Here is a 20659-nt window from a genome sequence, read left to right on the forward strand (position 1 = left end):
GCCCAGAGCGATGGAGGGCAGGGCTGGGCTGTGCAAGGAGCCCTGCACTGCTTGCTCTGGAGCTCTGCCCAGGGCATGGAGGCCGATGCTGTCTCAGCTGGTCAGACGGGGTCTCTATGCACCCCTTTTCTCTGTTGGTCAGTCCCACCAGTGCCTATTCCTGCCCCACAGCATCATGCAAGGACAGCAGAGAGGGCTGGCAATGTGAGAGGCTTTTACTTTTTTTTTAAAGACATTTTTACCATTTTTTTATAAGAAAGTCTGTATGAGATGCTGCCTCAGGCAAACAGTCCGTGTATGCAGCCCATGCAGCTGAGTGATGCTGGAGCGCTGGCCCTCCCTCGGCATGGCATGGGAGTGAAGGGAGGTGGGTTGGCAGGCTGAGCTGCCAGGGCTGGGACCACTACGGCAGCATGGGGCTCACACGGTGTTCTCAGTGGAGGCTGCTGTGTAGATGACCTTGGATTTGGTTGGTGACTCCAGCCTGGTGGGGGAAGAAGTGGGGGGAGCATTAAAGCAGGCAGAGGGTCCCTGCTAACCCATCTTGCTGCCCAAAAGACCACCTTTAACCCCGCCCAAGGCCTCCCCTTGCTGCAACTCCCCTTCGCTCACCGTGTGTTCTGGCTGCGGTGCTTGTAGATGTACAGCAGGAAGGCCATTGCCGTGATGGCGAAGAGCACCCCGAAGAGCACGGCCAGCACATCCCCTGCAAGCCAAGCACAAGCATGTTACACTGGGGGTGGTCCCTTGCAGCCACCAGCCGAGGGGGATGGGGCGCAGCTGGAGCAGGCTGGTAGCCTCAAGGTGGAGGGGACACAAAGGCAGAAGCCTCAGCTGAGCAGGTTTACCTGCATGAAATGAAGAGCTGGAAGGTCCTTCTGCAGAAGAGACAAAGATGAGAAGATGAGTACCAGCTGCACAGGTGGTAGGGCAGCCCTGCAAACCCACCATGGCTGCCTGTCCCCCAGCTCAGCGCATAGCTGCCAGGACCCCTCTTTCCCATGCAGGTACGCCACCCCCAGCCACCTTCCCCTCATTTCAGGCCAGCCCCTAGGTTACCTGCAGCTGCTGTGCCATCATGACCTGGAAGAGAGACAGTGCAGTCAAGAAATTGCCTGAGGTATTTGGGGAGGGAAGTGTCAAACCACCAGGGCTTCGGGCCATGCTGCTGTAGCAGGGCTGCCCACAAGACTGCCCATCATCCATGGGCAGGCAGGGGAGAACTGCCTGCTGGATCCCCAGCAGCTTCCAGCATTCTTGCTGCAGGAAGCCTAGCCCTGACACCCCACCATATGCACTGAGGGAAGGGGGAGAAAAACAGAGAATCCCTGAACCACAGCCCACACAAAAACATCACTGAGCCCAGCCAAAAGCCCCCCCCCATTGCTGCTGCTGCCACCTGGGAAGCAGGCAGGCAGGGGGCTGAGCACTGCAGCAGCCCATGACTGCACCAAACTCTGCAGGAGACCCCAAAGAGGGCCATGGGTTGAGCCCAGCAGGAAGCACCTGTGGGGACAGTTGCCTGCAGCAAGACAGTGGGCAGCTCCCCGGGAGGGGGCAGCTGGCCATTGCCAGCCAGGCATCCCACACAGGGATAACTTGGTGGCCGTACGTACTGGGCGGGAGCTGTGCCCAACAAATATTTACCCGGCGTGACAGCATTGCTTTTAAACAGCTGCATTATCATCTGTACACGGCTCAGGTATCGCGCACAGAGTGGCACTATCTGGGGCCGTATCCAGCTGCGCAGTTGCTGTGAGGGAGCCATCGCCTTTGCCCAGCAGCCAGGGTCAGGAGCGGCTCTCCTGAATTGGGGGTGACTGGGGAAAGATCAACAAGCGTGGGCGCAGGAGGTGCAGCAGCAAGCAAAGTGAGACGTGTCCCAACAGTACTCCATCTCAGTGCTCCGTGACCCCAGGGCTAAAGCAGGCAGTTATCAGCACTGAGGTGGCGAGACAACCCCAACAACTCCATGCATGCAAGGCGGGGGACCAATAACCTCATCTGGGAGTATTCCAGGAACAAGGACTTTGTGGCTTTGTTAAAGTGGGGGCTTATTGGATACAATCAGTAAACAAGGAAAAGAAAAAAAGAATAAAAAGGTGAGCTAGGCAACTCCCCCCTCACCCCAGCCTCAGCAGCTGAAGGCTTTGGAACAGCTTCGGCAAAAAAGTGGTAAAAAAGAGGCTTGGAGGTAAATGGAAAATATGATAAAGTATCTAACAGGTTTACCAAAGATAGAGCATGCCAGCCTAACCTGATATCCTTCTTTGATAAGTGATATTTTAGACAAAGAAAATGCGGTAGATTTTATCTCTCCCAACTTCAGTGAAGCATTTGATGCGGTGCCACATGGGAAACTGCTAGCCAGGCTGAAGACCACAGCGATTAAAAGCCTGCAGCCATTAGTGAGCTGGCTGCAGGTGGGACGGTGAAGGGAAGTGCCTTGCACCGCAGTGTGTGGTTACCGAGGCATTGCCCAAGGGCCTGGGACCAAGCCTGTGTGCTGTTGTTATTAGTCACCTTGACACAAGGTGTAGGAAATGCCATAAAAACAGAGAAGGAACAGGGTGTTGGACAGAAAAACCCCAGTGACCTCAGAGAGCAGCAACGGACAAGAATTGAGTGATGCAGAGTGATAGTCACACCTGACAATTACCAGGAATTTCTACTCATTGCTGGAAACCACCAACACAAGAAAGGCCTTCAAGGATAAGCCGAGGATGGGCAGACGGAGGTGCCTCAGGCAGGGGACCGTGTGCCCAGCTGGGATGGCTGCATGGCCCCACTGGCAGAGTGCAGCCTTCAGCAGTGGTCCCCTGCACTGCCCTTCCGCAGGGTTTGGCGTTGGGGTGCTTGTTGCAAGCCTGTACCTCTGCAGCTCCTACTGAACTCGGCTATTGTGTTTGGGGATGAAGCAGCTAGCTGGGATGCTAGCACCTGGCTGTTTCCCTCTGACCATACATCCCCTAGTCCTGCTAGTGTTATTTCTGCAAGACCAAGAATAAAATAGTTCCTAGGAACCCATCTTCCCCAGGCAGATTGAGAGAAGAGCAGAAATGGGGGAGAGCAGGACCTCAAGACCAGTGCTGCGGTAAGTCACCGGCCAGGCAGGGCTAATCCATGCAAATGCTATATTAGTGGAAGAGACGCAAAGCCTTGACTCCTGCTCCTCACCCCGTCTCTGCATCCCTGCAGCTGGGTGCAGCATGAGCATGCCCACGCACTCCTTACCAGAAGGCAGCTGCCTTGTTGAAACCAGGGTGGTCTGGAAACTCGCCAGCACCCGTCGCCCATGCAGGTCCTGCACCAGCCGGTAATTCTTCTGCAGAGGTTTGCTGTCATCGTTCCTCAGGGTCTTCACCAGCATTGACATCTGGAAGGAGAATGTTATGAGCAGAGCAGGGTGCATCCCACCTTTGGGAGTCAGGCAAGCCCCAGGGGACCCGCACAGACAGGTCATGCTCGCAGGGAGAGGCTGGACAAGACCCACCGTGGAGCTCCTTGCCCTGACATACCTGGTCATGAGAGAGCAGCATAGTCTGGTTGAAGACTGTCCACTTCACTGTCTGGTAGCAGGGAGGTGTGGTCAGAGAGCCATTGTAGTGGAAGTAGTGTTTCAGGTTGGCAGGCAGCAGACCTGCAATGTTGAATCCAGGCACCAAGACTTCCTCACCTGAGAGGAGAAACGTCATGGGAGTGACACCAGGGGAAATCCCTTGGAAGACAACAGGCAGGACCAGCACTACATGTGGCAGGGTCCACACTGCTGCCTCTGCTGCACAAGAGAAAGAGCAGTGGGTTTGCCCTGGAGGCAGGGGAAAGCACGTGCGAGCAGAGGGCACCTTGGAGAGCTGTTTTTGTACAAGCTGTGCAATGGTCTCCCCTTCTGACATATATATGGCAAATGCCTGCTGCAACTTCTCTCTGCTGTGCAGCACTTTTCTCTGCTGGGCTGCAGCCCCTAAGACAAGTACTAGGTGGGACAGGGCCTTACCTTCTTCTTGGATTTTGTACAGATGCCCAAGTATTTCTTGATAGTAAGGGTTCTCCCTTGGCCCGACCTGCAACAGAGACCCCACAGTAATGACAAGGTCAGGGGCTGAATGGAGACTGGTTGGTGATGCCAGTGCCAGCAGGGAGGTATCACTCGCTGTGAGAAGTGACCTATCCCAGTGACCCCTTCCTCTGATCAGGGCTGCTTTGCCCTCTGGACTGCCCTCTCTCTCCCCAGAAGCATTTGCACCTTTGCCAGTCCCCAAAACTGTGCCTGACACTGCTCACCTCAGTCCCACCCTCCCCCTGCTCCTAACCCCTTCTCGCCCAGGGCTGATCTATAGGACTCACCTCCAGGAAGGCTCCCAGTACAGCCAGGCCATCTGGGTGGACCATTGCCTCCTTAAAGCTGTCATACTTGGTGTTGTAGTGGACCACGTGGATCTGGGAGGGAAACATGCAATCCTGATGCAGGATGGGCACCTCCGGGAGGCGCTCACCCCCACAGAGCTCCAGCCTGGCAGAGCAAGGGCCAGGAGAAACATGCACCTGTGACAAGCACCCCTCCTAAGACAGGAATAAGCTGGTGGGGCCGAAAAAATGTACTGCTGTGAAGAAACAAGCGTGAAGGTCTGTCTGGAGGAACTTCCCCGGTCAGGGACAGCAAACCAGAACTCTGCCCTAGATACCAGGGGGTCATACTGCATAGCTGGGCTCACTTTGAGGACAGCAGCTGGAGAAGGAGGGATAAAACCAGATGGGAGCTGGTAGAGCAGGAGGACAGTGTGTACAGAGTAAACGGTCCCTGCAGCTCCCAAAGCAGGCTGCTCACAGCTGCCCGAGGAGCTGGCTCCCCTAGCCTGGGAACCACCGCAGCTCCTGCTCCATCAGCCCAGGACCAGCCTGCAGTGCAGGGACAGGCTGCAGCGCTCACACGTGGCCAGCCCCAGCCCACCTGTGGGCAGAATGTCCGGGAGGGTGGCCTCCTCCTTGCCTCTGCACCGCAGGCTGCAGTGTGATTCTGGCTCGGCACTAAAGTGTGGCCTCCTACACTGAATTCTGCTGCTGCAGAGCTCCCAGGGAGCAGGGATCCCAGCCCGGGGTTACAGCATTCATCCAGTGACAGCCAGGGCCATGCGCTAGGAGTGGGGCAGCACTCCATCACCTTCCCTGCCCAGCACCAGGAGAGGAACAGATGAATGTACTGCCACAAGGGACCCTTACCTCCGCAGCAAAGCGGTGCCCGTTGACGGTGTGCTCAGATCCATGGCCTGACAGGGAGCCCCAGTGCAGGTGCAGTTGCACAGCTCGGTACTGCTGGGCATAGCCACCAGTGATGGCCAGTGAGTCAGGCAGCTCGAGGAGAACTGCAGAAGCAGAATGAAGACGTCAGTCAGTAAAACAGAAAGCCCAGTCCATCCCAGAGGTACACAGAGGAGATGTCTCAAGGGAAAGGGTCACCCTGGGCTTGTGGAAATTGGTCATAAATAAACTTGTTTTCCATCTTTCATGAAGCTATGGACAAGTCAATATCCAGAGCTGCACCAATGTGGCAGGGTTCAACTTTCAGCTTCAGTTGTAGGACACCCTAGTAGATATCAGCTTCAAAAATAGCTGCTATGTAAATGCTGGAAAGTGAAGAGCCCCTGCAGAGACTCCCAGGGACTAACTCCAAGCCAAATGTTATCCAACAATTTATTCAGTAAGTGAGAATACTATAAAGAGACTGTGGACAAAATTCATGGAGAAAAATATTGTCAGAGTGGTGAATACCTGCCAGAGCAGGGCAGTGGAACAGAAAGGGCTGCAACACTTAGCAAGCTGGGACCTTTCAAGTAAATAAATAGCCTGTGAGTATCTGACAGCACTGGAGCTGGTGACACAGAAGCGTTAAATCTTTTGAAAGTATTTAGAGCCAAAATTTTGCCTCTTTGTGTATGGTAAATGCACACTTGGTTTTGCCTTTTCCTTGAAAATGGTTTAGCCAGCTATCTTGGACTCATGCAGTAGTGTGGCAAATCTAAAAGATTAGTTACCTGGACACATGGCAAAAACATGAGGAGCATCCCTGGACCCTGAGAAAGGCTGTCCTATCCTTGTAAGCACCTTTTCCTCATTTTTAATATCAACCCTTCACTTATAAAGAAGGAGGAAGGAAACATGTCCCTTAGTCACATCACCGAGCTAGGGCACATGTTTGGGATTAACCACGTAACAGGGCTGTGATGAGTCATTTGTCCTCTCCTTCGTTACCTGCCACTGGGCTCACAAAATTCAAATACGGGAAGTGGGAGACTGCTCCCTCCCAGGGAATTTATCTGCTTTTACATTTCTTTTGTATGTCTAAATCATTGCATTCCTTCTACTAGCTACCTGAGTCATTTTCAGGCCCTTAGAAAGCTTATACAGCCTATACAATTTATATTACAAAAAGGAGTAACTGTACAAATATCTTACTAGACTTGCAACTTTTTATTTATTTATGGCTTTTCATAAAGCAGACTGGTAGTTGCCAGAATAAAAAAGGGACCTTATAAGCATGTGAAAAACTATTTCCTCCCCCCCACCAAAAGAAAATGCTCTGACTGCTTTTCTAAACACCAAGCAACACCAGATGCCAGGGTGTCTAAAATAGCAACTACTGAGCTCAACTAGTTTAACTCTGCAGGAACACTAGGGCAGAAGGCCGTAATATAAAGCTCTGTGCATGCACTGCATGGCTGATCTGACCATGCACAGTGAGTCTGACCTGTTGAGTTTGCTGTATACACAGGTCAGCTCCATCTCACTAGCTCCATCAACAGGGCAAGGAGATGCCTTTTCACACCTTCAATGAGTTTGAATCCCTTTGTCTGCCACCTTTTCTTAGCTTGGAGACTGGTAGACACCAGTGTGCACAAAACACTCAGCTTATTCCCAGAAAAAGCTGGTAACAACCAGGATCCACCATCCCCAGCTGTGGGGTGGCAAGTGGGAAGGAGATGCAGTTTTCCTCCATATCTGGCATGGTGAAACTGAAACTAAAATAATGTGAATAAATTGTGTCCAGACTTTCCAAAAATGTTCTAAAATTCTAGGAAGGAAACAAAAGACCCACAAACATTTCATAAGATCTTGAGATAACATCCTGAAGTACAGACTTAAAGAAGTTGGCCAATGTTGTGTCCTAAAAGACTGAGAGGTAGGTACCTTAAAGGCTAAGTCACATCAGAGACTGACTATGAATTACAGGGGAGGAACTAGTGGCTGCAAACCTGCATCAGAAATACCAGAGACACATTTTTAAAGGAAATATGAGTTTTAACAAACTCCTGGAGCCAGCTCCCAAAGGCAGTGAGTGGAGAGTTCTCCATCTCCTGGTTTCTTGCCTCCACCCAGGAAAGTACATAGGCCTGTAAAGGCTCAACAGCTCAGTGCTTCCCTTTTGGCCTTGAAGGCAACATGACTGCAGCCTGCAAGAAAATCCCTTTCCAGAGCATAGGGAAGGGTGTCAGAGAAGCCTGGTTCTGCTGGAAGAGGCTGAGTGGCCTCTACTTGTGCTCCAGCCTCTGCCTGTGCCTTTGCACCCACCTGTGTGCCCATTGTTTCTCAGCTTGAGCTTCTGGTTGGCAGGCAGGCTGTAGCCAGAGAGCTGGATCGGCCGCAGGTGGGGACTGAAGATGGTCTTGGTGATGTCGATGTTGATGGGTGACTGCATGGTGCCCGCACAGTCCGGGTAGTCCACATGCCAGTGCTCCCGGTCTGGTAGAAGGAGAAAGGGAGTGCCAGTGAGACTGCCTGGGCAAGAAGCCCACCAGAAGGGAGGTTTGGTGGGTGGCAGGGAAGGGGACAGGCACTGGCCAGGGAATAAGCCATGTGTGTAAGGTTAGTTTCCATCAAGTTAGCTTGGGACCAGCCATGTGTTGCATGCAGCTGTATCAGGAAAGGTCTCGGAGCATGGTAAGCTGCCAGGAAAGTCTATTTTTGGGGTGTTTGGGAGAGCATGAGATGATCATTTACAAGTGGACTTGGCAGGCCGGGGAGCTGCTGCTCTGCAGCTATTCACACGCTTGCTGCCTTGCACAGCCTGGCCTCTGGCAGGTATCAACCCACTACTTAGCCCACGCTGCTACACGAGTGAGGTACCACAGTGCCGCTGGGATCACACAAGCCCACAGCCTCAGGTCTGTCAGGTTCCCGGCTGGTAACTACACCGGTACGGCCCTGCAAAGGGCCAGCTCACACTGCAGGGGTGGGTGTTTGAACTGCCATCTCTCCACAGTGCCATAGTGGGATAAGCATGGCTGATGCCCCAGAAATCTCCCCTTGCACTGCAAGGAGCTGCTTCTAACATGTCTTAGGCCAGTGCAAACCCTGTCTCCTCCCCAGGCCACCCTTTTGCAGGACCCATGTAAAGATGGAGCTGGGCATTAGCAGGTCCAAGCCAGCCCCTGGTCCTGAGCAGAGTGATGGTGCTGAGGCCTGGCCCATTGCTACAGTGGGAAGGGGTGTTTTTGTGCTAGCACTGCAATGATGCCCATCAGGGGTGCTGTGGAGAAGCCCCCCAGGCTATGATAGAAGGGCAGGGCCAGGCAAGATGGGGAGGGAGGGTGACAGAGGACAGAGGTGAGGACACAAGCTAATCCCTGGGCAGGTCAAAGTCCCAGCACCGGCTGCAAGTCCAGCCTGGAGATCCCAGCTTGCTTCCCCGCTTGGCACAGGATCAGGGGAGCTCCCATTCAGGGAGGAGCTCTGCCCCGAGGGGCATCCCACAACAGCCTGTGCCTGGGGAAACCCCCGGTAGGGCTGCTGCTTCCTGCTCAAATCAGAGCAAACCCTGGCTCTTCAGCCCATCCATGCCCAGCTTTGGGCACCACTGAGACGTCAGGGACAGACAGGAGGGAAGGGAGAGCTGTGGAGTGTGCACAGGAGTCCTGTAATGATTAACCACAGCTGGCTCAGGCCCAGGGTCTGCCGAGTGGTAGGAAAAAAAGCAGGAGTAACTGCAGGGTATTTACCTTCATAGCTCCAGTGACTGTGACCAGGACCTTTAAAAAAAAAAAAAAGAGAAGAGAGAAAAAACCGCATGAATGGAAGGGAAAGGTTGGCAGCAAACACACCTCTGCCAGGCAGCACTCCCAGCCCCAGCAGCGGGTCTCTAGGCTCCCACTGCCTTCAATCCCCCTTCCTGCCTTTGCATTCCCACTCCTCCCTCTGCCCCAGCAAGGGGGATACTCCCAGAGGACACTGCCTCCTTTGAGCAGGGCCAGGTCTCCTGCAGTTATCCTCCAGAGGGAAAACCCCAGGGCTTGATGCTTTGTTATCATCCTTATAATGGAAAAATCAGAGGTATTGGCTTCCGTCACTGAGCAGCTCTACCAGCGCTCCTGCAGCTAACCCAGAGCAGCCAAAACCTCCCACTGACCCAAGACAAAGCGCTTAACGAAGCAGGTCTGCAGCTTCCCTGCTCAGGCTCTGAAAGCAAGAGCAGCCAGGGAAGTGGCTGTCCTGATGGCACTCCTACGATGCTGAAGCACTGGAGGGTGTGTCAGGAAGAGCAGCTCCCACATCACAAGGAGTTTGGGCAGTGAGCTGCATTGCATTATGCAGACACCCCCCTCCTGCTGGGGGAAGCGGTTCTGGGACTCACAGCAGAGGAATCAAACGAGCACAAAAACCTTGTCTTCCTCATCAGCAAATGCCCCTACCATGGGGGCAGGCTGCCACAAGAATATGTGCCAGACCAAACACCCAGCTCCTGTCCTGGCAGCCCCCTGCCCCAACTCACCGGACTACCTAAATTCACATGCAGAGCTGCACAAAGGTCCTGCCACACAGAAGCCTATTCCCTGGAAAAAGCAGGGGGGAGGATGGGGGAGCTTGTGCCAGGACCTTGGCACATCCCATGTCACCCCTGTGGCACAGTAGCCATGGCACAGGAGGATGTCCCCTGGTGTGCCCTGAGCCTCCCATGGCTGGGGTTTCCCCCGTGTGGAGATCTGGAGAAAGCAAAATCCACTGAAGCAGGTCCTGAATGTATGACAGTGCTCCACACACTAGCCCTCGCACCATCACTCTCCTCGGGCTAGCAAAGCCCAGGCTCCCAACACATCACTGGAGCTGGCCTCAGAGGTGCCCCAGAGCCTCTTCTCAGATGCCCCTGGCCAAACACCTTGGCTATTGCCAGCCCTTCTGCATGCAGCCAGCTCCATGCAAAGGGAAGCCAGGCTTGGATTTGCCCCAGGCAGAGAAACATGGCCCATATGGATTATGCCCCTGCCCTGACTGGCATGACAGGTAATTCATGGGCTGCTCCTCTAACTTGTCCTTACCAGCATGCTTGTTATTGCAGACAGGATGTTGGCACATCCCAGCCCACAAGGGCAGGAGCAGAAGGTGCCAGGTTGTGACAGGCTTGGGGCAAAGGGATGCATGCACCCAGCAGCAAGGGTGAGCATCTACTCCCACTTCCATTAGCTCCCCAGCACACAAGGACACAGAGGAGCATTTAGCAGGTGCAGTCCAGCCCCAATACCGTCTCTGCCTCTTGGCAGGGCCAAGCGCCTGCCACCCTTTCCAGGATGCAGGAGGGGCCCAGCAGGCACTGCTCCGGTCCCCATCCCTGCTGCTGGCAACAGCTATCAACAGCCACTTGCTATTAATAGGAGCAGATTCCATCTCAGGGGTGAGAAAGGAAGAGGCACACTTTCCCAGGCCCAGATGTCCTATGCAAGGCCCCAAGCCCAGCGGGATCCTGCCCTCCCTCAGCAATGATCCAGGCATGGGTGCTGCTGTGGGCCTTTGGTCCTGCTGCCACCCTGGAGAGCAGATGGCCATGGCAAAACCAGGCTGGGAAGAGCTGGAGGGTGCTTAGGGGCATAGGGGGTTGCAGAGATGGGAACAGTCCCCGGGGCTCCTTCCAGCATTGCTAGTGACTCACCTCTGCAGTGCTTCTGATGCTCAGAGCAATGGTTGGGACTCACTTGCCCAGGCACAGGGTACTCCCAAAGGCATATGAAGAAAGGGCAGCAAACAGAGGGCTGGGCATGCTATAGCTACCTGCATCAGGAGGAACATGTGTGCCCTGGGACAGGTTTCAGTGCCCTCTCCATGCCTGCTCACATGGCACTGCCCTGGAATGCACCCAGCTGTGCTGCAGCAAGCTAAGATTCATCCTACCCACGTTGCTCACACAGAGGTTACCTGGTCCCTGGACACTGATTATGCACCAAAATCTTTCTAGATTACACTGACTCTAGAAACACTGCATATCTTCCCCCACTTGGTACTATCTGCACGAGATGGTCATGGCTTACAAGAGCTATGTTTGCCTCTTGCTAGGCAGGATTCCCCTCCTGCAGTGTGATGGTGCCTATCAGCATGGGAGTCCCCCCTAGGTGGCACTCACATTGGGCAGTCCTGGCACAGGTAAGGCACAGCAGCCCAGGATTGGCATGCAGTTCTTTGGCTCACTGCACATGCCTCAGCCAGCACGGCCCGCCCCAGAACCCCACTTCTGCTCACCTCCACGGATTCTGTCTTGACAGAAAGAAGCTCAAACATCATATTGTAGATTGAGCAATAGCACCATGTTAGCACCTGCCCTGCTGTGCAGCACCATGCCACTCACCTCAGGCTCCCAAATCCCCCATGCCTCTCTGTTACCACTTCCAAGGGGGCTCTGGACCCTCCCTGCAGCCTCCCACCAGCTCAGCAGCTTTGAACACCCCAAAGGCTGCACCAGGAGTTAGTTTGATTCATCCCAACACAATGAGGTTTAACAAGGCCAAGTGCCAGGTCCTGCACTTGGGTCACAACAATGCCGTGCAACGCTACAGGCTTGGGGAGGGGTGGCTGGAGAGCTGCTCAGCAGAGAAGGCCCTGGGGGTGCTGGCTGACAGCTGGCTGAGCATGAGCCAGCAGTGTGCCCAGGTGGCCAAGGCCAACAGCATCCTGGCTTGTATCAGCAATAGTGTGGCCAGCAGGAGCAGGGCAGCGATCATGGATGGTGCCCCTGTACTCAGCACTGGTGAGGCCACACCTTGAATCCTGGGCTTAGTTGTGGGCCCCTCAGTACAAGAAGGACATTGAGGTGCAGGAGCGTGTCCAGGGAAGGGCAACAAAGCTGGCGAAGGTTCTGGAGAACAGATCTTATGAGGAGCAGCTGAGGGAGCTGGGGTTGTTTATTCTGGAGAAGAGAAGGCTGAGGGGAGACCTATCTCTCTCTACAACTACCTGACAGGAGGTTGTAGCAAGGTGGGCATCGGTGTTTTCTCCCAAGTAACAAGTGATAGGACGAGAGGAAACAGCTTCAAGCTGCATCAGGGGAGGTTTAAATTGGATATTAGGAAAAAATTCTTCACTGAAAGAATGGTCAGGCATTGGAACAGGCTGCCTAGAGAGGTGATGGATTCAGCATCCCTGGAGGGGTTAAAAAAAATGTGTAGATGTGGCACTTTGTGGCATGGTTTAGGAGGCTCTGGGGGTGTTGGGTTGACAGTTGGACTTTATGATCCTAGAGGTCTTTTCCAACCTTAATGATTCTTTGATTCTAACAGACTTCCCTGAGGGTCTCTTGGCACCAGAGCCAAGAGGACCCATGAGCACTTATCCACGCACTGAAGCCACACAAGTGTGTTTCCCCATCCCATGGATCTGGGCACAGCCAGGCCACCTGTGCAGGAAGGCATCTTTGCAAGCCCAGCTGTGCAGGGTTGGGCTCCCTTGGCACAAGCACTGAGTGCTGCAAGAGAGCATCAAGGTGAGCCCGGCCTAAGTGCTGAGTTGAGCTCTCAGCACCTGCCCCAGTCTCAATGTGGCTCAGAGGAGCCCTGAAATACTCTGGTCCCTTCCATGTGGAGGCTTTTACAATCTCGCAGCCCTTTGCCATGAACATTAACCCACTGCCCTGCCCAATAGTCAATTTGCATAATTTCAACCTGCCTCCTACACTCCTGCTGGAGCATGTCTTCTCTCGTGGAAAGCTGCGTGGTGCCAGTTCTCTCTGCCGAACTGCTGCCACTCACCACAACAGATGTGGCTGCACCTTGGTGGTGGGTGCTGCAGATCTTTGCAGGCTCTGCCGTACCTCTGAGCAGCCACAGTCCTGGCAGGGACTGCCAAGCACTCTCAAAAATGTGGGGGGAAACAACCTTGCTGCTGCAGTGAGCACACTGGGAGATAACATGCAGGAAGAAGAATCCGTGCAAGGGTCCCAGCATGAAAACATAGTAGTGTACCAACAGGAGCTGCCTACCCTTGCAGGCGAGAAAACCTCCATGCTCAGCCACGCAGAGCCCCCCCGCTCCAGCTAAGCACTAAACACCGCCCCCCTTCCACTAGCAGCCTGCAATCCAGCCGAGTTTCCCCCTTTCACTCCCTCCCTCCTTCATGCTTTCTCCCCCTATCGCTCGCTCCCTTTTGGCCCTCCCATTTTGGGATACTGGCGCTGCTGCCAAGCGCCAGCTCCCTTCCCTCCTTGACATCCAACACCACCCAACAACACTTTCCTGCCGAGTTCAAGCAGCCGCTGCCATTACCAGTGTGCTGCTCGGCATGTCCTGCAGCCCGGGAGGAAGGGTAGGAGCAGCTTTTGGCAGGGTGAGGAGCCAGCACAACTGCAAGCTGCTGCTAATCCCACATAGGAGAGGCACCAATGCAGCAGGCTGCTCCCAGGAGACCTTACCATGGGGACTTAGGGATGGACCATGTACCCAGGGGAGTCAGGATCACTTGCACAGAGCAAGAGACACCCCTCAGCAGAGAAAGGCAATAATGAGGCAGACCAGAGGGTCTGCCCTATATGTCTGTCCCCTCCATCCTCAGCTTTTCACATGTTCAGGGGTACAGAGTCTGAAGCTGCAGGGCACTTAATGCTGAAACACGTGTGCCTTTCACATCGCAGATCCTGCCTGGCAGCAACGCAGCCATCAGTGCTGCCTGCTTGCCTTGAACTCCAGCAGAAGTTCAATGGCTTGTGTGTGGCAGGCAGGGCAACAGGCTTGCTTCTAGCTCAGACATCCTGCTCTCTTATCAGCTGGGCACACGATGCCCTGTGCTCAGCCACAGCGAGCCTCCTCTCCCTACTGAGACCCAGCCCTGGGCCAGACCCAGCTCAAAGCCCTGTTGGATGAGGCTGGTTCACAAGGGGTGCCAGGGCAGGACCACCTTATTGTGCCCCCAAGGAAGAAGCCCCTGTCTGCAGATCAGTCCCAGGCTGTGGGTGTACCCGTGGACCTCATGGCTCAGAGAGGAGGGAAAGTGGGCTGCTATTCCTGATGCTCAGTGAGCCAGGAGGTACTAGGACATGTAGATATGCACAGAGTACAGGTCCCAGAGCAGTGATGAGACACAGCAGCAAGGTCCCAGCCTGCAAAACACATTCAAGCACCATGTCTCTTGAAAGCAATAACCTGATTAGGGTACCCAGGCTGTGCCACTGTGCTCAAGTTGCCAGCATCAAGCTCCCCAGGCCAGTCTGAGGCAAGAATGGCACAGGCATGGGGTCTGAACAGTGGGCACACAACCTGACCATCCTTCTGCCAAGCCTCACGAGGATCCCCTTTACAGGAGGGTTGTGCTGTCCCAGCCCTACCTCCACCAGCACAGCCCTGGTTTCTCTATCCAGACACACACCCCGTGCAGCACCTGTGTCCTTTTAGCCAAGGACACCACTTCATGCACTGCCCATGGGGGCACTCATCCCTCCCAAGCCTGGCTGCATTAAAGCCCCTTTGTGTTTATAAATTCTGACCCACTGCAAGCCTTTGGGATCAGCCTTTAATCTGCCACTGGTAACAGGTCGCTGCAAGTTGTTCCTTGTACTCCTGGGGGAGGACTGCTCAGGCTATGGGGCCCAAGACTGGGCCTCTCTCCAGAGGTCCTAGGGTTTGGGTGGAGGACGGCATGGGGCAGGCTTTACTCCAGGGCACGTTACTGCTTGCTGTGAACCCAATTGCCCCAGCAAGTACTAGGGAAAAGCAGAAACAATTGCAGAGTGCTGCAGAGAAAGGGCCATCCCAGCAGAAGGGATAAAAATGGGGAAATCCCAGGGAACAGATCAGTGCTTGCAGCTGGAGAATGAGATGAATAAAGGGTATTAAGCAAGAGAAGTGGGCTTAGCTGGAGGAAAAGGGCATCAGGTAATGAGCAAGAAGAGGACATAAAGGGTAGGACAGGTCTGAATAGGAGGGACTGTAGTGGTTCAGTCTCATTTGGCAACTAAACACCACGCAGCCGCTCGCTCAGTCCCCCCACCCCTCTGGGATGCAGGAGAGAATCGGAAGAGCAAAAGCCAAAAAAAACCACACTTGTGGGTTGAGATAAGAATAGTTTAATAATTAAAGTAAGATAATGATAATTATTATAGTAATAACAATAATGATAATATAAGGAAAAGGGAAAAAAGGAAAAAGCCAGAAACACAAATGATACAACCGCTCACCACCCGCTGACTGATGCTGCTGGTCCCTGAGCTGTGGTTGCTGCTTCCCCTTGGGGGTTCTGAATAGTGTTAACCAGGACTCGGTAGGCATGGGCCAGGCCCCAGCACATTGTAGTGATTTGTATTTCTCTGGAATTGCCTGGGTGACAACATACTTCCTCCAAACATTCTACTAGTTTTTCAGGATTCTGCACTCATGCAGGGGTGAAGTCCCACAACACTGGGGATGCCCACCGTCTTAGGCATTTGCCCATACTATCCCACATACCCTGCCATGTATAGCTATCAAACCTTGGGGCAGATCTCTGGATGATATTCTTAAATTGCTTATTAACCTTAGACAGAACTGAAACAATCTGCCAAAGCAACACCAGCAGATGTATCTTAAATACCCAAGGAAGTTCAAGATACTGAAAAGTTGTTGTAATGAAGGAGGAAGCATTCTATAAGATGGCAGCTAGGGTGCCATTCTGTATTTGCTCCATAAAAAACCTCTCAGAGGAGAAGGTATAATTGCTAATTGTCTCCATGAGGTGGTAGCCGAAGTAAAGTAACGGCTTCCATGCAAGACCTAAATAACAGATAATGCTCAAGGCCAGGGTTTTAATAACAAATCTCCAAAGCAAAACATCTCTAATCACTGCAGAGCACAGCAAACTACAAAAGCCAACAGCAATTTTTAACGTGTACTTCACAGTCAGCATGGATTAGACTGGACAAACTAATATTGAGAACAGATGAATCAATGCTGTGCCCACCAACTGTTATTATCTCAAACCTTTTGTGTCCCACGTTGGGTGCCAAAACAGGCTGCAGTGGGAAAGGGAGTTATGGGTGTCTTTAAGAAACAGTAACACAGGACTCAGGACTCCGGGCAAGCCAGAGGCTCTTCAGAGAGCAAGCCCATTGGCAAAGCCTCAGTGACACCCCCCCAGCTTGTGCTGAGTGCCCAGGGCTGGGGGGCCACTAGGCCTACCTTATGCACAAGCCTCAAAGAGGGAGCCAGGACATCACCTGGCAGCAGTACTGAGACACACAGCTTCTAGTGTCTGACAGGAACCTTGGTAGGTCCCAGCTGAGACCTGCTCCCTCATGGGACTCCAGCCATATCTTCAGCCCCTGACACTGGTACAGCGTGGGCCAGGCTCCTTGTTCCCTACCTACCTCCCTGCCACCTCCCATACCTCACCTCCTTTTGCTATCTCCATCCCAGTCTCCCCACCCACCCATCCCAAATCCCACATGGTGCCCAGCCGCTTGCTGCCAGCACACCACACTGGTATGCTCGGTGCCTGACACCCTCCCACCCTGCGGCCTGGGTTACTTCATCTCTGTGGCAAGGACCATCTGCACCCCCATCTCTATCCAGTAAGATAGAGCAAGAGTGGCTCTGGTAAGTAATGTGATTCATTGCAACAACAAAAGCAGCACCGGCAACAAACAGTTGCTGGTCCACACCACAGGGCAGCTGTCCTGGCACAGGTCAGGGCTATTCCTTACCAGAGGCAAAACCAAGGACATGTTATGAGGCTGATCCCAGGAAACAAACCCGCGGGCAAAGCTGGGATGAAGTGCGTAGCCAGGGACAGGAATGTTCCAGTGCAGTGCTCAGCCCCACGCAAGTAAATGCATGGTGCTGCCCCAGAATCCCTGCTGAGGGCTGGCAACACCACAGTCCCCAGTCAGGAAAGGGATCGAGAACAAAGACCCAGGACTTTCCCCCCAAAACAGTGACCCCGAAATCTGAAAGCTGCCAGCAAGACAGATCTCGGGGGCGGGGGAGGGACGGGAAGGGGGCACACCCCGAGTTCAGGCACATCCCCTGTTCCTCATCGTCAGCCATGGAGCAGACCCCCACCAACTCCGTAGTGGGGTCGGACCCCATCCTCACTAGCCTGTGGGGGGGACAAGGCGGGTGCAGGGCCAGGCACAGTGGACCCCGCTGGAAAGAGACTATGCTGCAGGACAAAGGGGACCGGCTGCCATTCTGCCACGCTGGGGTCCGGTGCTGGACCCTCCGAGTGGTCCCAGCAAGGCACTGCTTGCTGCACAGCCCTGACTACCCCCGTACCGCAGCCGCGAGCCTCCTAATCTGATGCAAAAGGGACTTAGTGGGAGAAAAGGGCTGCACACAAGGCAGGGGCCCCCAGCCCCTGGGCAGGGGTCGGGCTGCACAGGAGTTGGCGGGAGCGCGGACAAAGGCAGGGACGTGCTGGGGGGGGGGGGGGGGAGGGGGGGGAGGGGGGCGGCCGAGGTAGCTCCCACAGCTGGGTAATGCTGGGGGGCACAGCCGCACAGGGACACCCCACACTGGAGCACACCTGGACCCCTAACAAGGGTGCAGCAGGAGGTACAGCAGCCTCCCCAAACTAAGTGAAGGGAGAGCTCCTCAGGACCGGGGATCCCACCATTAGGCATCCCAAATCCAGCACCCCATACATTGGGGTGCCCCATGCATCAAGGATCCCAAATCCTGCGAAGGTGGAGAAACACTGTACACGAGGGCACACCAGTCATCACGGACCCTAAACTCAGTATTGGGGTGCCCCATGTATTAGGGTGTCCAGGCACCAGGGACCCAAACCCAGCACCGGGGTACCCCATACACAGGAGACCGCAAACCCAGCAGTGGGGTGCCCCACGCATCGGGGCGCCCCGCGCCCGGCGGACCGAACCCCTGCTCACCTTTCTCCTGGGAGTGCGGGGGGTCCTTGCTGCCGTGCTCCTGGTCATGGTCTTGGTCCTGGTCGCTGCCGGCACCGGGGCGGCCCGGGGCGGCCAGGAGCAGGAGGGAGACCAGCAGCGCGGCGCGACTCATCTCCAGCAAGTGTGCGGGACGGCCAGCGGCTCCGTGCCTGCCCGCCCGGCTGCGCGTACGTGGGAGCGGGCGGGGAGGAGGCGGTGGCTCTGACTCACGTCGCCGTTACCTTTTATAGAGGCTGGAGGCAAAGTCTGCCGCCTCCCGGCCCGGCCCGGCCAGGTGAGCTGCCCGACCCGAGACTCGAACCTCCGACACCCCCGGGGGCTGCCCCTACCCCACCCCAGCCCCCTGCCGGCTCATGCCTGGGGCTCCTTCGCGGGGGACGGGGGACCCCAGTCAGCTCCTCGGACCCCCCAGCCGTGGGTGTCCCCTCTCCTCAGCGGCAGGTGTCCCTTTGTGCTGGTTTTGGCTGGGATAGAGTTAATTTTCTTCACAGTGGCTACTATGGGGCGATGTGTCAACACTGAAAACAGTGTTGGTAACACAGGGATGTTTTAGCTGTTGCTGAGCAGGGCTTACACAGAGTGAAGGACTTTTCTGCCTCTCCCCGCCCTCCGCCCCACCAGTGAGTGACTGGGGGGGCACAAGAAGCCAGGAGGGGACACAGCCGGGACAGCTGACCCCAACTGACCCAAGGGATATTCCACACCATATGACATCATGCTCAGTATATAAAGTTGGGGGAAGAAGAAGGAAGGGGGGACGTTCGGAGTGATGGCGTTTGTCTTCCCAAGTAACCGTTACACGTGATGGAGCCCTGCTTTCCTGGGGATGTCTGAGCACCTGCCTGCCCATGGGAAGGAGCGAATGGATTCCTTGTTTTGCTTTGCTTGTGCAGGCGGCTTTTTCTTTACCTGTTAAACTGTCTTTATACGAACTGACAAGTTTTCTCACTCTTCTGATTCTCTCCCCCATCCCACCATGGGGAGAGAGCAAGCAGCTGCATAGTGCTGAGTTGCTGGCTGGGGTTAAGCCACGACACTTTTCTCCTCAATGATGGGTGTCCCCTCTCCTCAGCAATAGGTGAGGGACCCCTCAGCGGTGGATGTCCCCTCTTACTGATATACAGTTAGGAAAAGCATTTCTTTCTATTGAGGCTAGAGGATGACCCAACTCCACTCTGGGCAGAAGTCTCACCTTTCTGCGGCTCCTCAGAGGTGGCGGGAAGCGTGTGGGCGCAGCTCAGTGTATGTACATAGTGTGCCTGGATCCCAAAAATCTTTGAACAAGTGGTTCTGCACCAAATGTCCTTAGCACATCTCATGCTATAAGACGCCAGTGTCTGTGGTTAAGCAGACAGGCAATGGAAGGTAGGATGGCAGGTCAGTTTTCAACAGGGAGGGAGGTGCCAGAGATGCCTTCCTTGGGAGCTGCTCTAGGGCTTGTGCTTTTCAGCACCTTCATAAATTGACTGAAAAAGCACATAAGCAGTGATGGAACAGAATTAGCTGCAACACTGATTTAGGGTAGCAAAGGACTGAAGCTGCCTTGAAGAGTTCAAGGGGGCAATAATGATGCTGAGTGACCAGACACATCAACAGCAGGTTTTGGTCTGTGTTGGTAGATGCAGAGTGATGCACAGGTGTAATCAAGGATGCATGGCACAAGGGTGGACTGGAAGTGGCTAATGCAACTCACAGAAGAGATCAGAGAGCCATGATGATGTCAGCTAACTGCTTGCCAAGAAAAAAGTGAAGTAAACATCAGGGATTATAAAGAAAGAAACAAAGAACAGAACAACCCCCCCTCCCCCCAGCCCTGTCCTACTGTTGTATAAATCTTAGGTGAACCCTCGTCTCAGTTATTGCTCATGGTTTTGTTTCTCCCCTTACAAAAGGGTCAGAATCAGAAACAGCACGCACGGGGGCCCCAGAGCTCTTTGGGGGCAGGGGTGGTTTCCACGCAAGGAAGGAGCAAAGCAGGCATGGCTGCCTAGCCTGGTGAAGTGAAGTCTGTGCCTGTAGCATCCTACCTTGTACACAATTAGGGAGCAGAGAACTCTCTCAGGGTGCTAGATTTATGGCACAATCAATTGAAATCATTAAGCAGGAAGTTTGAGCCTAACCATCAAAATATTTTTCCATGTGGTGCAGACGGGAATGGGGGAACTCCTTTCCCCAAACATGCAACCTGTGCCCACGCAAGAACATATCGGACAAGTTAATAGGCTCCTTGCTCCAGGGCACTGCCAGAATCCCAGCTCTGTGCCGTGCCCCATAAGTCCCACACCTCTGCTAAACCAGTTTGCCCAGCTATTTCCCAGCCCAAATCACTGGTCATCTCAGCACCCTCCTTTATGAATGTGCTCAGCGTAGCCTGTGTGAATACATCTGCATCCACAGACCTGCCATTGCTGCAAGGGGGCTCAAGACCTGTCATGTTGTGCAGAAGATCCAGCTGGGTCTGGGGCTGGATTTTATGCCGAGCAGAAGGAACCTCTCCCGAAAAGCTGGCAGCTGGGAACACAAGCTGCTGACCTT

The 20659-nt window shown here is 54.3% G+C and overlaps 1 protein-coding gene across 1 annotated transcript; it reads right to left on the minus strand.

Annotated features, from left to right (window-relative positions):
- Positions 1 to 212: 212 nt before the first annotated feature.
- Positions 213 to 18319, minus strand: CA9 (carbonic anhydrase 9). Its single transcript, XM_064437916.1, has 11 exons — positions 18104 to 18319; positions 8994 to 9023; positions 7567 to 7737; positions 5221 to 5363; positions 4348 to 4440; positions 3998 to 4064; positions 3519 to 3676; positions 3235 to 3376; positions 849 to 878; positions 613 to 706; positions 213 to 484 (listed from the first exon to the last, which is right to left on the minus strand). The coding sequence occupies exons 1-11, from the start codon at positions 18234 to 18236 to the stop codon at positions 421 to 423; spliced, it is 1125 nt and encodes a 374-aa protein (XP_064293986.1). The 5' UTR covers positions 18237 to 18319; the 3' UTR covers positions 213 to 420.
- Positions 18320 to 20659: the final 2340 nt, after the last annotated feature.

Source organism: Phalacrocorax carbo, chromosome Z (genome assembly GCF_963921805.1).
Source record: "Phalacrocorax carbo chromosome Z, bPhaCar2.1, whole genome shotgun sequence".
NCBI classification, from domain to species: Eukaryota; Metazoa; Chordata; class Aves; order Suliformes; family Phalacrocoracidae; genus Phalacrocorax; species Phalacrocorax carbo.